General features: G+C 49.7%; 2 protein-coding genes across 2 annotated transcripts; both read right to left on the reverse strand.

Annotated features, from left to right (window-relative positions):
* Positions 1 to 295: 295 nt before the first annotated feature.
* LOC149331529 (uncharacterized) lies at positions 296 to 8,975 on the reverse strand. Its single transcript, XM_089557359.1, has 4 exons — positions 8,959 to 8,975; positions 7,457 to 7,784; positions 4,224 to 4,487; positions 296 to 529 (listed from the first exon to the last, which is right to left on the reverse strand). The coding sequence occupies exons 1-4, from the start codon at positions 8,973 to 8,975 to the stop codon at positions 296 to 298; spliced, it is 843 nt and encodes a 280-aa protein (XP_089413485.1).
* A 1,850-nt stretch (positions 8,976 to 10,825) lies between these two features.
* On the reverse strand, positions 10,826 to 12,970 carry LOC149331530 (uncharacterized). Its single transcript, XM_089555511.1, has one exon. It carries the CDS (start codon positions 12,968 to 12,970, stop codon positions 10,826 to 10,828), a length of 2,145 nt encoding a protein of 714 aa, XP_089411637.1.
* Positions 12,971 to 16,676: the final 3,706 nt, after the last annotated feature.

Genomic DNA, 16,676 nt, shown 5'->3' on the forward strand with positions numbered 1-16,676 from the left:
CGCGCCCTCAGAACGCGAATGAGGTGTCCATTGACCCAGTGCGCCAGTGGATGCGTCTTTCCTCATAACCAAAGGAGTTTAAAACCTCCGTGAGTGCACAAAGGAATGGGCTACTGCATTTCATGCAACAGGGTAATGCAGGTTTAGCACGGGCTATCCTGCAAGCTTTTTTAATTTGGGCAGAAATTAGGAAACAAAACGGCACGATGCCAAGTCAGGCTTGTCGAGGCTTTGGCGATGGTGCCATGCTGGACCTTTACAGAAGAAATATGTGGCCGCCTCTCTCGTTCTGAGTCTATCCTCTGCGGCGGTCCATCCACAGTCCAGTTTCTTCGTGTGCTGGCGGTAGTGGCTGCTGCGGTATTGGCGGGGCCATTGGCGCCTCCATATTCCTGCTTCTGTATATCTTTGCGGCGCTGAGGATGCTCACCAGGAGCACGGGACCGTACCAGAAGACCCACGTCCACAGCGCCGCTGACGCGTCTCCGCCGATGCTCGAGTCCAGGGATGAACTGCGTCTCGGGTGGTGCTGTGAGGAGGAGGCGAGTGTTAACCAGTGCCATGTACCACCACCAGATGGCATCAGTGGCTTATGTTCAGGTAGGGTGCCTAAAGCCCCTCGATAATTTGAAAGTAGCGACACTCTCCTCCACTCCGGCGTTTTCCTCCTCGAATACGCTCGCCCGCCGGCTGCGCGCGCTGCACACGGCACGCTTTTTTGGCCATCGCTCGCTCGCCGTCTGGGCAGTTGGCTGGCACATGCGCGCGCTCTTAAGTTCGCGCTTTTTCCACGCTCTGTTGTTGAATAAAAACACGAGAAAGACATGCGACACGCGTGACTACCACGAGCCACATAAATTAGCGTCTCGTACGCGCAATGAAAGTGCCAATTACGAGCGCTTGCGGCACGAACAAAACCACTTGCTGCATGCATCTCGCATCCTTTTTTTTTACTTTTCTATACCGTCTGTCTCAACACGGCATAGTATATGAAGCATAATATTTACATACAATATATTTGAACATTCCTGAATATTTTCAGCATACCAATGTTTAGTTAAATGTAGATTCACTTCGAACTAATTGGTTAATGGGGTTTAACGTCCCAAAGCAACTAAGGCTATGAGAGACGCCGTAGTGATGGGCTCCGGAAATTTCGACCGCCTGGGGTTCTTTAACGTGCACTGACATCGCACAGTACACGGGCCTCGAATTTCTCCTCCAAAGAAATTCAACCGCCGCGGCCGGGATCGAACCCACATCTTTCGGGCCAGCAGCCGAGCACCATAGCGACTGAGCCACCGCGGCGGCTCTTCGAACTAATTATCGCCCAAGTACAGTGTATGAAGTTGTTCGCGAATGGAGTTTCAGAAGTGGGATGGTTGCTGGGAACAAGCTGGGGCATTTGCTTCGACGGCCGTCCTAAAATTTTTCATTAAGGTTCAGTCTGAGTTTGGCACCGCGCAGTGCACATGCAACGGCTTAATCGTTTTTGTAGTAGAGAATTTTCGCGGTGGCTTAAAAACGAATATGAACTTTTTTCTATTAAGGATGAAACGAATTCAGCTCCCGCTGTCGGCGACTTTGAGGTGATGTCGAGCCGAAGCCGAGAGCCAAAGATCCGCGCACCGATTTTCCGTCATCCAAGGAAAGTGTCCGCACCCCAAAATTTGGCCCTGCCAACCACCGAAATTTGACCTTGTCCGAATTTCATCAAAATTGATGTCAAGCCTAATTTTAATACGACCAATTCAATGGTGAGCTCCAAAATTAGGTGGGCTATCCCTAAAATTTGTCTCTCCGGAACCCATAAATTTGACGTCGTCCATATTTGACCAACATTGGGGTCCAACCTAATTTTACTATGGGAAACTCAGTGTTGGCTTCCAAATTTAGGTAGACCACCCCCAAAGTTTGGCACACTTGGGTATTTTCCGCCCACATTCTATTCCTTTTTAAATCCGCTTAAAGAGACGTTACGTTAGGAAAGAAAAAAACTGATAGCAACGACCTTGACAAAACCCAAGAGAAAGTTATAGGGTCGTGCCTGACTAATATAAGTCGTGAGTATAAATACAGTCACAATATGACACACAGTTAGATGATTCGTGTAGTTTTACGCCAAAAATATACCTAAAAACCACGAATAAGCCAGCTGTGGACATCTGTAACCCGTTGGGTGCAGTCCTCAAAACAAAACACAGAAAACAAAAACATACTTAGGGAAATGAAACAGCTCAGATGTAGGCCTATAGTTTTTGAGCGGATGATGTATTAAAAAAAAAGGCTACGCGACCATGCTCAACTAAAGAAAATGATCACAAACTGTAGCAATGAATATACAAAAATGGCATGCATTGGATATTTACAATACTTGAGTACATTCAGGCAACAATGGAAAGCACGGAAGTTATTAAAAAATGAATTATTTATGTGAATGCAATATGAGGTCTTTTCCGAGAATGTGGCATTGATAATCTCACCCGGTAGAAGCGTAACGGTTCAGCAAAACAACAAATAAGCGTAGATCGTTAGACAAGTTGCATTAATAAAAAAAATCTGGGTTAAATCTCGCTCGGGACATGCGCCGCATTACTGCGATGTGCACCATTACCAGAGGTTCGAATAATTTACCGCACCGCGGATACCGCTGCACGCATACCAACATTTTTGCTTATTATAACACGTTGAGCGGAACCATGAAGTGAAAACAATAACACGCATAACGACGCAAAATGATCAGTGAATTAAGTGAGGTTGTTGGCTTTGTGATGCGCATGCATGCAGTTTCAGTATACACAGTCGCTTGGAAGAAATGCACAGTTGCTCGCAGAGGTGGGCAGTCTTCGTCGGGGTAAAGTTCTTGCGGCCGATGTTGTGCAGCCGCTTTTTTCTTCTAATGCTGTCTTTCTTGCCGCTCGGAATCGCGGAAAGAACAAATGCTTTTTCGCGCCGGCTTGTGCACTGAAATGCGCAGCAATTCGGCATAGCGCTGCACTAAAAGAGCGCGAATAACGCGAAGTGCAAGCGCGCAATGCTAGGGAGCTCGGTCGTAGCAGCGGCGGCTGGCCAAAGAATGGCGCCGACGAAAAATGAAAACATAAAAAGAGTGAACTTTCCGCGCGCTTTTCCCGGAGACCGCCCGCGGAGCCAATCACCGTTGAGAAAAGCGCCGATGGGAGAGGTGAGAGAGGAGGATCGGCGAGGGTGCGCAGCGCGGCGGCATAGTTCACAGAAAGACGCTACTTTCAAATTATCGAGGGGCTTTAAGGGTGCCTCGATGCCAGCGCCGCCGCGCAGCGCTGGCATCGAGGCACCCTAATGTTAGGGTGCCTTGATGGCGGCGCTGGCAATCGAGGCATCCTAGCTTGTGTGTGGTGGACAGTGTGCTAGCTGTCTTACCAGAAGATGGAGAGCACGAGAACGCCTGTTTCTGTTTGTGTCTGTTTCTTTTTAACGTTCGACAATCAGTCCTAAAACACAATGTAGCGTCATGCAGATTGCATCTCATCCTTCCTCGCCTGACAGGCCGCTTTAGACGGTTTTTAGGCCGCGACACTGTGTGTTAATAACCAGCAGCCAGGGGGTATGCCCCCTATGGGAATGCATGTTGATCGTGTAAAGTGGGACTAATATCAATCGTAGCACTTAATCCTCGCGACGAAAATTAGTCCATGAAAAGACGCGTATATTTGCAATTAGTCCCTGCGAGATTATAATAGCAGTCTTTTTAAAGACCTATTGGCTGTGATATACAGTATGATATGGAATGTGGGCTTTAACATCCCGACGCAGCAAAGGCTATGAGGACCGCCGTAGTGAAGGGCTCCGGAATAATTTTCGGTTGCTCAGCACTAATACATGTGGTTGTTTTAATCATTTCTGGCTAGTTTCATTCCACAATTTGGATAACTTCGTGCATCAATTACTCAGTTAGTGCAAATGCGAAGACATATTAAAAAGTAAGGTCGTTGCGCCCTTGCTGTTGTTGAAACTAAAACATAACGAGGAAAGGAATTCAATTATAAATCATTTAGCGAGCTCGACGAATTCAACTTTGCGATCCATGAATTCTAATCTGTTAAGCGGCTTTCTAAAGAAGAAAACAAACAATCGAAAATATGTTATTAATGCTCCTTTAAGGCGTAGATCGTATTCCGTGCCTGAAGGCTCTCGACTAGCATGTTTCGACGGGTCTGAAGGATTGTGTCGTCGATGCCCACCGGCTTTCTCGCGGTGTCCGGACCGGAGCAGGGCGGCATCGGCAGGAGAACGGGCAGAAGGATGAAGGGCGCCACGAGGGCCGTGTAGACGACGAGCAGACACGCGTTCTGCTTCAGGGAGCCGAGGAGCTCGGGAAAAGCGAGGAAGAGGACGGGCAGGACGACGGCGAACAGCCGGACCTGCAGCTGGGAGACCAGGAGCGCGGGAAACGCATCCCAGCTGTCGTTCCACGAGTCCAGAGTCGCCTCGTGGTCAGGCGACGGCTGTAGAGACGCAGAAATTCGGACTTCTTTTAGCCCTATTCTACCAACGCCACTCGGACATGCCCCATAGAAAGTTCGCCCAGACTGCTCACTGACGTCATCGCCGTGGGGGATTTCATTCGGTTTGGTTTGGTTTATTGGGGTCTAACGTCCCGAAGCAACTCAGTCTATAAGGGACGCCGTAGTGAAGGGTTCCGGAAATTTCGACCGCTTGGGGTTCTCGAAATTTCCGGAGCCCTTCACTACGGCGACCCTCATAGCATGAGTTGCTTCGGGACGTTAGACCCCAATAAACCAAACCAAACCGAAACACACACACACACACACGCACGCACGCGCGCACACACACACACACACACACACACACACACACACACACACACACACACACACACACACACACACACACACACACACACGCACACACACACACACGCACACGCACACACACCTCCTCTGCAGATCTGTAGGACTGGAATATGACCGTCAAAATAACTTCACGGCTCCCTTTGTGGTAGAGAACTAAAACTTTGAACCTATATATCGGCCAGTTACAAATACAAATAGGTTTATAGGTTTATGGGGGTTTAACGTCCCAAAGCGACTCAGGCTATGAGGGACGCCGTAGTGAAGGGCTCCGGAAATTTCGACCACCTGGGGTTCATTGACATCGCATAGTACACGGGCCTCTAAGAATTTCGCCTCCATCGACACTCGAACACCGCGGCCGGGATCGAACCCCCGTCTTTCGGGTCAGCAGCCGAGCGCCATAACCAGTGAGCCACCGCGACGCGGCACAGGAATAAAAAAAATAAAAAAATATATAGCAATAATCACTCTATAAGTTGCTTTTGACTATGCCACTTGAAAATATCCGCTCTGAGGGTTCTCGAACTTTGCATTTTGTGATGTAACGCAGAGCAGGGTAAAGACAGACAAGGACTATAGTGTCAGTGGAGCCCATGAAAAAAAAAAAAACGCGAACCAGAAATGCGGCTGCAGAAGTAGAAAAACAAGCTAATCAGAGCTCCTGCTGCTACCGATCGCCTTTTATTTCGGAACTCACTGCCGTTCGCGCCTTTCCATGTACTAAAGCTGGTTGCATACAGTTGAGCGCGCTTATAACGAATCTGACGGTCATGCGGATTGCGTTCGTTGTATCCGATATTCGTAGCAAATGGACTGCGTGTATTACAGCCACAAATACTTTGTCCGCCGAAAGTGACGTTTATTTCGGGAAGATGCGCCATGCGCGTCTATTTCTTCAAAGCAAAATCTACCGCAGCTCTTTCCAGGCTCTCCAGAGCCGCCACTGATGTTCTCCTCTCCGAGAGCGTCGCCGCCAACAATCCGCCGTAACTAATCGCGTTGAAACGTCCACGGCAGCTGGTGGCAGGTCGGCCACATTAATCAGATTCCTAGCAGTAGGGGAGTGCTCTAATACTTTGTGGTCAACTGCTACTTTATTGAATACGGCTCTGCGATGTTCTCCGTACGAACGTTGTTATCCAAGCCGACATCCGGTCAGGTATGCATGGGCGACGCGCTCCCACGAATCTACGTGCGTCTCATCACGCGTGTTTTCGGCAGCGTCGTCTACCGTTCTTGGGCTCATGCAGCGACGAAAGCAGCGCAACACACGTGAAGGCAGAGCTTATCCGTATGGTTTCCGGAGCTGCCTGCACGTGCCAGAAAGGTGGCACCGACTGGTCAGAGGACGCATACCACAGCGCGACGAGCAAGACACTCCAAATTCTCAAATCGCAGCCGTTACTTGATTCATGACCATGCGCACTGGCTTCTTTGGGGGCGCTGCCCCTGCCACGTGCAGACCAAACTTCTGCTTCCAGCTGCCTGCACGTGCCAGAAAGGTGGCACCGCCTGGTCAGAGGACGCATACCACAGCGCGACGAGCAAGACACTCCAAATTCTCAAATCGCAGCCGTTACTTGATTCATGACCATGCGCACTGCCTTCATTGTGGGCGCTGCCCCTGCCACGTACAGACCGGATGCCTACAATCCGGATGCCTTTTTGCAGCCGGCGCACAAGCGGGCAATGACTGACCTTGCAGGTCAACGGTACGCGCTTGGCCAGCGGTTACCTACAGTTCAACGCCGCCTTTTCATTGCTTTTTTTTTGGGTCGTCGTGGTGTTTACGGGGCGGTGTCCAGGGTACTTAGAGGCTCTCTTCGGTCTCCTCGCTTGCTGGAAGCGCGAGATTTTCAACTTAGGGGTGAGTTTTTGGCTCCTGTTCGTTCGTTATAACCGAATGGTGCAGCCACAGTTGTCCGGGATATTTGAGAAGAACTGGCATTGCCCTAATGCATAGTTTGATGGTAGCGTCGCACTCGTTCGTAATAAGTGAGGATTCGTTATATATGCGACAGTTAGAACTGGGCTCCAGTGTATAACTATCGTTCGCCATGCTAGCGTCCCATGACATTGTGATGCCTAGTTACAATGGGTTGAAGTGGAGCAGTGGTGAAGCCCACCAGTCTACTGGTACACATTACAGGGGAAACGGCCCTCACGGACCACACGGCAACGGAACGCATTGGAGGATATTAAGCTGCTGTATTGTATCCTGGACTTACTACGAGCTGCAATGGTAGTCTGCATGAAGATGTAGACTACCTAGACCTTTTGGTCTACATGAAACTCAATCTACATTTTCCAGGAGGAAAGCTTGCGGGGCCACTGGTGCGATACGGTGGTCCATGAAATGTGAGGCATTTCATCTTATGCACATTATGCAGCTTATCAACACTAAATGCCTCGATGGACAAACGTATGGGAGCGAATAAAGAGTGCCTGCATTATTTTATATCTGCTATCAAACCTCCTGTCGTTGCCATTTGCCCTTGCAACTGCCTGGCTAGACTATCATAAATGACCGCGTGTTCTTACCACAACGCTCTCCCTAACCGGCAGGAACCTCCCCAAAAGTAGTTACAAAATGCACTCACCACGCCGTATATGGCGAGTGTGCTGGAGATGCTGATAGCCAGAGTCCCGACTACCTGGAAGATATGGTAGCGAAGTGGCTTGGGTGCCTGGCCACGCATCTCATTCACAACATTGTCTTGGTGCCCATCCTCTTCCTCCGCCTCCTCCTCATCTTCATCCCACTCCTCCTCCTCATCACTGAGGTCCAGCTCCGGGTTCGCATCAGCCGGTTCCTCGAAAGCCGGCTCAGCCATCTGCGTGTCAGCGCTCTCTTCGGGGTCAGGCCCAGTCCCAGGTGTGACCGCCGCACTCAGGCCTCTCTGGTCGCGCCCTGATGTTCGCCTTTGCCTGCAGCGGGATTGAAAACCAAGTGAAATTGGCAGAGTGAGGCCACGAAGGTTAACATCGACCGACTTCGAACGGCGATTTCGCACCTTGTTCCTTCTCGTCTTCTTCTGTCCCAAAGCGCCGCTTTCAACTGTCTTTTTCTTTCAATGCAGCCACGTTTTTTTTATTCGAGATGTTTGCCATTATGCATAATGAGAAAGGGAGAGAAAGGGAAGGAAAGAGTGTAAACAAGGCTCGCTTAATAAGAGGCAAAAGTTTTCGATAAAGCGATTATCATGTGTCCACTTGCGATAGTCGCCTGCAAAGTGCCATCGCAAGCGTACCTTTCTTAGGAATCGTTGTCTCACGGAGGCTGTAGCAGGGCAAGTCCACATCAGGCACCACAATGGGGACACTTGTCAGTCACTTCTAAACGTTTGTCGCGCCACCGATAACGCACAGAAGGAGTCAGAGATCCTGCCCGAATCCGGCGCACAGATACCTCCTACTCCCGAATGAGACTCCGGGGGAGAGGGTACGAACACGGAGGAAATAGAGTGCGTGTTCGCTGACGCAAAGACTGTTTCTCGGAAACATGGGACAGGGACGGATCTGAGGGAAGAGGGGAAGGTGACGGGATGTCTGATATGTCAAGGTGTGTCATTTCATCCGCGTGAATATTATGGGGATCCAGGGCATGGCCGCGAATCCAGTGTATACGCACAGGACAGGGGTATTTTGTGCAAAGTTGGTGAATGGATTCTGTAATTTGGAATGTGCGCCGGACAGCCTTAAGCTGCTCAAGGGCGGCAAGGGAGTCGGTGTGATGTGAATATCGAAAGTGGGTACGAGTGAAAGGGAAGCAATTGCACTGTGTATCGCTTGAAGCTCCAAGGCAAAAGGAGTGCAAGTATCCGCGCTATATGTAGCGCGGGAGTTAAGATGAGGATGGGAGGGACTGTAAACTGCGGTAATTCCCTGCAGTGCTGGGTGCGATGCATCGGTGTATAATATGCACCCTGAAGGTAGATGCGTGGCTGATATCGGCGTCGAAGCAGAGGAGAGATTGTCTGTGTGTTGACGGTATGACCATGGAGGAAGAGTCTGTAAACGATGAAGCTGAAGCGACATCTTGCGTGCTCTGTTTGCCTCACTCTGGTCCATGATTTCACTTCATGCATTAAGTTGAGCCTACTCTTGCAGAATGGGCATGGGTGTGATAAGAGGAAGATAAGTGATGGCGCGCATAGCCTCCCGATTGATTGATTAAAGGGAGCCCCACTGTCGACGGGTGAAACGATGAAATTGGGCCTGGTACACTATCCGCGGCTGGAGGATGGAGCGCACGAGCTGACTGGCAATATCAAAGCGCGCTCCGCCAGAGCGCATAGGCATGCGTCGAATCAGACCGAGAGTAGCGTGAGCCGATTTATGCGTCGTAATTAGTCATGGAGTCCCACTCCTAGAAGTATGAAGAAGACCTAGAACACGCACACTTTCTACTTGAATTTGAGAATTATCTACTGTGAAGGTAAAAGGGGCTGCTTTCCGTAAGCCACATCTGTTTCCAATGCGAATGAAATATGATTCATCACACGATAGGGTCAGACCCAAGGGGGGTAGTCGTGATGTTAAGGCATCCAGCGCTTGCTGGAGCGCCGACTGTTGCACAGACGCATCTGCATGGCAGGAACACAAGGTTATGTCATCAGCATACGCAAGGACGCGTACAGAAGGAATTTTTTGTAGGGATTGGACAAGTGGTATAATAGTTACGTTAACTAACGTGGGGGTGAGGATGGAGCCCTGGGCTCCACCGCGGTTGGAGGTAAAGTGACATAAAGGCTTCCCATGGACACCTACACTGAAGGTTCTGTTTGTTAAAAATGAGTGAATTGAGAGGAGAAACGGATGCGGGAGACCGAGATCTTGAAGGGCGCCAAGAACTGCAGAATTCCAAGAATTCCAGCCAAGTTTCGAAATACTTTAACGTTGATATCTGTGCATCTCGGCGTCTGGAACATCCCCGGTTTCCTACCTAAGCACAAAGATTTTCTGGAACGAGGTTGGCCTGAAACGATATGAAAGGCAATGCTCTCAGGATGGGCTTGGAAGAGGATGATGACCGAGTGAAAGAAGTAGTCGACAATGAAAGAGTACGAAATACAATGCTACCCGGATGGGCTTGGAAGAAGGTTATGAAGTGAAAGAAGTAGTCGACGATGAAGGAGATATTCTCGATTCAACCATAGTTGCCAATCCCCCGCCGAGGGTATGTGCAATTAAGCCTCATCATTTGAAGAACCTTCGTGAATGTGCGTGTAAAACAAAAGAAGGTTAGTTGGATAGGCCCTCATTCCACGTTGACTTTTGGCAGCGCTGTCCAGCTCACACCCGGAAAAACCAGCTTTGGCTGGTGAACCTCCACGAACTCGTGATCAGACGAGTGTCACTGCCACCATGCCACAGCGGCGGGCCAAAAAGAGAGCAAGTGGTTATGACGACGGGAAACGCGCATGCATTGATATTTTCTTGTTTATGTATAACTGAAAAGTCATTAACAATTATCACACATGCTAAACATGCACGAACATCTCGAGTGAAACAGATCTATAGAGACGCCAGTCATGAAACCATTCATTAAATCATCAGACAAGGAGCAAACTACGTCAGCCATTAGTTGAAGAGAGGTCGAATATTTTGACCTACTATGATGGTTGTTCAGGGTTTGTTTTTTCCTGTCAACTATTTTTAAACGTTACTAAAAGTTCTTTATTTGTAAGCGAGCATGCGACTTTCCTATTTCTTTCTTGTGCCTCGTACCCCTTTAACTCTGTCTCTTCAAGAGGAATGCTAACTAGGTAGCCTTTTCACTATTCATAAGCACCCATGGACTTCATTTCATCCATGGAATAGAATAACGCGTTGCACATATAAGCCTTTGCCACACAATTTTCATTCAGAAGGTTAGGTTGCTCATAATGACGAATGGTGTCCAAGTCCCGATTCTATACAGTGCAACCAAAGAACAACGTTGCGGTCTGATGTTCACGCTCCTGGGATCAGAGCTGCACCGAGCAGTCAGTTGCTACAACGTCAGCAACAGTTAGGAACATCCGGATGTGAATCCAGCAGTCATAGGTGAGCTCGTCAAGTTGCACCGATTTTCCACGACCACCGATGCACTCCACCCGACTCTTGACCACGCCCACCAGTTTAAAGTATTCATCGAGGCCAACCAAGCATCGAAGTCCCAAGGCGCGCCTGATCATCACTGCCGCTTCCTTGGCTTCGACGCCGGCGCTTTCTTGAATGATGCTGAGGACCCTTTCATGCCCTGACGCCAGCTCAACAGCGCGTGCATTGTAGGGATCGTGGTCACCCATCACGAAGCGGGCTGCTCTGGTGACGAGGCTGGCGTTGCGCCTCGTGACGTTCCGGATGACCACGAGCTCAGCGTCCAGGTCTTCGCAGCTTGGCAGCTCAACGCGTAGCAGGCTGCGATTTCTACCAATGCTTGACGCCAGCGTCTGCAAGAAGGCGATGTTGCCATTACGGCTGAGCGCGGAGGACGACAGCTCGGAGATATTTGGGCTGTTGACAACTGCGCTCGCGAGGAACTTACAGTTGTCTTCGCTCAGAGGCAGCTCTCTGAGTGTTATTTTGGTGAGGCTGAGATTGGATGCCAGCGCATTCACCAGAAGCTTTTCGGTGTCAGGGTAATGCTGCTGGTTCCGGCGTTCGTGTCTGTCAACGTAGACGTGCACTTCTAAGTTCTTCAATGCGGTTGCTTCCGTTATGTAGGCCGCCATAGCAGCCAGGATCTTATTCAAGAAGATGTACTGCACGCACACTCGGAGTGAAGTGACGTGACTGCAGGAGGCGAGAATTTCGAAGGCCTTACGAAGAATATCCCAACTGTGGAGATGAAAACAGCTGATGGTGAGTGACGTCACCTCGGGACATTCGGGAAGCATGGGAAGGCTACTGATGCTCACGGGGTGATCTGCAATGTGAACGACCTTCGCCAAGCGGGAATCACGAATGGTTTGGCAGATTTTCTTGACGCCAGCGCATGCTGGAAGGTGGCTTATGCAGACGTTCTTAACGGTTTTGTTGAGCCTCAGAGCGCGTAAAAAGGCGCAGCACTCCGCTTCTGAGAATCCCAGGAGGTCAACGGTAAGCGCCGAGAGTGCGGTGTTTTCTGGCAACGCTAACAGCCAGGGCTCGATCGTCGTAGCTGCGTCTCTGGCGAAAAGTTTGACGCCGTAGAGGACAGTGGAGACGACGCACTTTCTTGGCCGCGTAACACTCAGTGTGCGTAGAGTGCGGTTCCGGGCTATTATTTCAGCGAAGAGGGCTTTCTTTTCGACATCGTGGATATCTATGTCGATGAACAACTCTTTCAGGGTCGTCGTCGGTACGATGGCCTTGACCAGAGACTCCAGCGCACGCCTGCTGGCTTGGGGTGTTCGCACTGTCAGCTTCTTGAGCGCCGAGGGTTCCTTCTGCAGGTAGCTGGCGAAGCCATCCAGGAGGTCAACGCCGCCATGAGTGAACACGCAGGCGCCGACGGTCAAGTCACTGATGGTGTTATTCTGCAGGAGTATGTCTAAGAACTCTATGGCGCAGTCGATTCTCATGTCCACATCGGCGACATTTAGCGCTGTAAGGCTGATGATGCCCTGCTCATGATGGAATAAAAGCAATGGCAGCCTGACGGAGAACCAGAAGTATTTTTGCGGCATCTCTGAATCATTTTGGTTAGAGGGGCTGGCAAGCTTCGCCAGGGCCTCAAGGACGTTTGTTTCATAGTCCGGAACGTCCGAGATGGTCAGCTTCCTGACGCTGCACTTGTCTTGGAGAAGGCTGAGGAGGAAAGGGTTCTTTGCTACAAAGAAAGTTAGCTCTACAGCCACAATGCAGTGATGGTGGGCGAGGATGTTGCCCAGCAGAATCATGGCGAGGCTTTCACAGTAAATCCGTGGGTCTTCCCAAGGGTACATGAGCACTGTTCCCGGGACAATAGCGATGCCCAGTTCACCCAGGCCTTCTTCCTCTTTTAACTCAAGGCCTACGTACCAGAGAACCTGGTTATACTCGGCGATGCGCCTAACCAGCTGACATACTGGTGCCGCTTTACTTCTCGTGCAGGGCAGGGTTAATGGCGTGCGTTTTTCTGGCACGGATGGCTTTGCAGTCGTCATGGCACGATTAGAGGTGTGGACTTGTGCTACGCTTCAGAGTCGGGATTCAAACGTAGGACAGGCTTCCACTTCAAGACTGGGCAAGAGAAAGTATGTAAAGTGTTATGAACTCGTTAGCGGTGAAAGGTAGAAGATGGTATGCCAAGTTTACAAAGTTAAAAGCAAGAAGCTCAGACGCAGCTCGCGGTGGCCGAGGTTCAGCTAGAGAGACCAAATAAGCTTGTTTGCTGAGACAGCGTTACTGCGGCTGTCGCAGAACATGACTAATCAGATGTCAATGAGACAGACTTCTGTCCTCCAGTGGAGTGACACTGGCCGTGTGGAACACTGCGTTAAGCATTACGGTGCAAGTTGGCTGCCTAATTTTGAACTGAGGACGATGTTGAAGCGTACTGAGGCGACCTGAACGTCAATGATTGAAATATCTCTACTCCACCTAGATACTTCTCGCAGTGGACTGTAACCCATGAACGCGAGGTGAGAGCTAGTATGTGGCAAGATAACGGTTTGGGTGTTAAGGTCCGGTGAACGGGGTTCACCTTACATTTTCTTCAGCGCACTACTGTAGCTCTTTCTCTCTTACTTCTTTCAATGGGAAAAGAAAAGGAGCAGCAACTTTCTCACTCTTGCTGCTCGCTGGACACTCAAATACGCCGTGAGTGAACAGGAACGGAGGCCACGTTTCGATGGAGGCAAAACGCAAAAGGCACCTCTTTGTTCCTTTCTTCTTTCACCCCCTCCTTTATCCCTTCTCTTATGGCGTGGTCCCGGTGTCTACTGAGATATGCGATTCCCAGGTGGACGAAAGTATTCCGAAGCCCACCACTACGGCATCTTCTTTTTTTCTATCACTCCCTTCTTTATCCCTTCACTTAAGGCGCGGTTCACGTGACCACCGAAAAGTGAGGGCGATTGCGCCATTTGCTTTCCTCTATAGTAGGATACAACTTTAAATGTTGCTAACACTGGGCCGCGGTCAGCGGCGTCTTGTATTACTCCGCTGGCCAATCGCAACAGTAAACGAAGTCAGCTTTTTAGTGTTTGACTCTATCAAACAATCGACATATCAAAATTCTAAAGCTCATAATTTTTTTCTTGCGATAAGCTTCTTGTTTACGTAACAAGAAACGTTTAAGCAGCGGACTACTTTTTCGTCGAGGGGGAATTCTGTGCGCGGAGGCTGAATGTGGGCGGAGCTTCACTGAAGACTTTAAGTTTTATCCGACTATAAAACCAATTTCATTTCACCCTTGTGTTGTGCGATGTCAGTGCACGTTAAAGATTCTCAGGTGCTCGAAATAATACCGGAGCCCTCCACTACGGGACCTCTCTCTCTTTCCTCACTCAGTACCACCTTCCTCCTCTCCTTCACGGCGCGGATGAGGTGGCCAGTGAGAAGTGAGACAGAAATGATAGCCAATCACACAAGAAATGAAAGAGGGATTGAATGAAGAAAGAAAATTGATTGAAACCCTTTAAGTGGGATAGCTCAGTGGCCTAGTTATCGATAGAGGAAGTTGGGAGGGAGGTCGCATGCGGCGGTTGACGCCGGTAGCGCGCACGATCGAAGGCCGAGGATAGGAGCGTGTCTTTGGTGCCACCAGAGTTCAGGGGCATAATCCAATCCTGTAGGCAGCGAATATACGGGGTAATGTGCTGGGCGCGGATACGTTGTAGTCCTACACGCTCGTATAATAGGTGATAAGTGGTCGGGCTCGCGCCTGCACCGCATGTAGACAGGCGGTAGATTCAAGGCATCCTCATGTGAGTCTGGCAGTCGCCTTCTCTGTGCAGTGTGGTTTCTCCACTTAGCAGGAATGTCGGCAGTGTATACGACATTCCGGGGCGCGCCCTGTGGAAGAGGACTTGCGCGCATCGGGGAAGCCTAGTAGGAAGGAATTGGCGGACAGTTAACTGGGGGTATACGCACGAAGTCGGCATCGGTCCGCCTTGCGGACTGCAGTCTTCTGTTGGGTGGGTTCGGGATCAAATGGTTTGGTTTGGTTTATGGGGTTTAACGTCCCAAAGCGACTAAGGCTATGAGAGACGCCGTAGTGGAGGGCTCCGGAAATTTGGACCACCTGGGGTTCTTTAACGTGCACTGACATCGCACAGTACACGGGACTCTAGAAATTCTAGCCGCCGCGGCCGGGATCGAACCCGCGTCTTTCGGGACAGCAGCCGAGCACCGTAAACGCTGAGCCACCGCGGCGGCGGGATCAAATGACACTAAAGAAAAAAAAAACACCCTTGTGGAAGGCTCCACATTAACTTATACCCTCTGTGGTTCTTTGACTAGCACACGGGAGAGTCACGTTTGGCCTTCATCGAGACGCGGCCGCCGCCGCTGGGAATGAACAGACTGAACACACGTTCCTGCAGCTATTCAACCGAGCGCAGTATCCACTGAGCCACCGCGCCGGCCATCTCTGTCGACGGAGCAGTACAGACGAAGATGGTGAAATGAAAGACGGGGGAACTCACCAGTTTCAGCATCGCAGATATGAACAAGTCCTTCGGCTGAGGGTCGCCCAACAATAGCTGCAGCGGCACGCTCTTCCAAATAGCTCGCGGAGCACCCGCACGAGCTAACGCGTCGTATCTTTTTTCACGTCCAGCACACAGATACGCTTTCAGTGCGAAAGAAAAGGAAGAAAATTAGAAAGAGAAAAGCAAAAAAATACAACTAAGCTTACTGGATTACGTATTATTAAGCGAAAGCTGGTTGGAATTAACGGTGTTTCCGGCCAGTAAGAACCGTCTGGTTCATGCATGCAACGAGGATGGTAGCGCTGGCGCAAGCATATTCAAGACATTTTTTGCCTGCAAAAAGCTAACTTGACAAATATAGCTACATGATGAGACGACGGTTTTTAGACCAGCCATTGCTACAGCTTGGCCTTGGTTTGAGTAGCCCCATAATATTGTCGTTTGGCACCACCGTACTTGGGTACAGCCACAGGTCGGTTTCTATCGCCATTCAAACTTTCTCACTAGAATTTAACAGGCTGCCATGCAAAAGTTATTATTTTATCATTATTATTATTTAATCATTAGGCTATCAATCCCACAGTGTCCATCTTCTGCGTGCGTTATGCATTTTGCGTTTTGTTTTGGTGTTTCTTTTTGTTTACTTCTGTCGTCCCCAGAATTCATATAATTTTCGCCCATAAGAAAACTAATCTGAAAAACTCTCCGTTCACCCTAATTCTTGGCCGATTTCCATATGTGGGCATGTGTCACTGTATGAGGATAACAACAACAACAATAGCTACTTGGCTATGCTTTTCTGTTTCACGCATGTTTAGTTGATTGGCTAATTGGCACGTTTAGTTAAACGTACTCTTTTTTAGAGCATGTATGGTGCGGTCTTGCAGGTCCAGCTCGGGTATCAACGCGCTGTCGACTTTCCCGTCGGAATGGGGAATATCCAAGTGAATTTTCCCAGTTTCTCGTCTTCCCTCCAGACGCGAAGACGTAGCAACTTGCACCGGAGGGGTGCGCTCCGTCCGTGATGAAGGGCGACGAATTATGCATAGCGACACTTTATCAGGAAACAAAGATAATACTTGAAGTTTTATATTGAACTTGCAATATTTACGAGCAAGGTCGGACAAAAATGAAACATGGATCTGGCTAGCTAGGCTAGCAGCACTTTTTGAAACTCGTTTAAGCACCTCTGGTCGGCCGGGTTTCGGAAAGAACG

Source organism: Amblyomma mixtum, chromosome 8, assembly GCF_055824585.1.
Source record: "Amblyomma mixtum isolate Tamu chromosome 8, ASM5582458v1, whole genome shotgun sequence".
Taxonomy (NCBI): Eukaryota; Metazoa; Arthropoda; class Arachnida; order Ixodida; family Ixodidae; genus Amblyomma; species Amblyomma mixtum.

Bases quoted from the DNA above. Each gene is read 5' to 3' on its own strand.
- LOC149331529 (XM_089557359.1), bottom strand. The intron at 4,488-7,456 runs GTGAGTGCATTT...GCGTCTCTACAG, and splicing joins CACTCGCCATATACGGCGTG to CCGTCGCCTGACCACGAGGC. The intron at 530-4,223 runs GTGGGCATCGAC...TCCTCCTCACAG, and splicing joins CGGACACCGCGAGAAAGCCG to CACCACCCGAGACGCAGTTC.
- LOC149331530 (XM_089555511.1), bottom strand. From the start codon at position 12,970: ATGACGACTGCAAAGCCATCCGTGCCAGAAAAACGCACGCCATTAACC.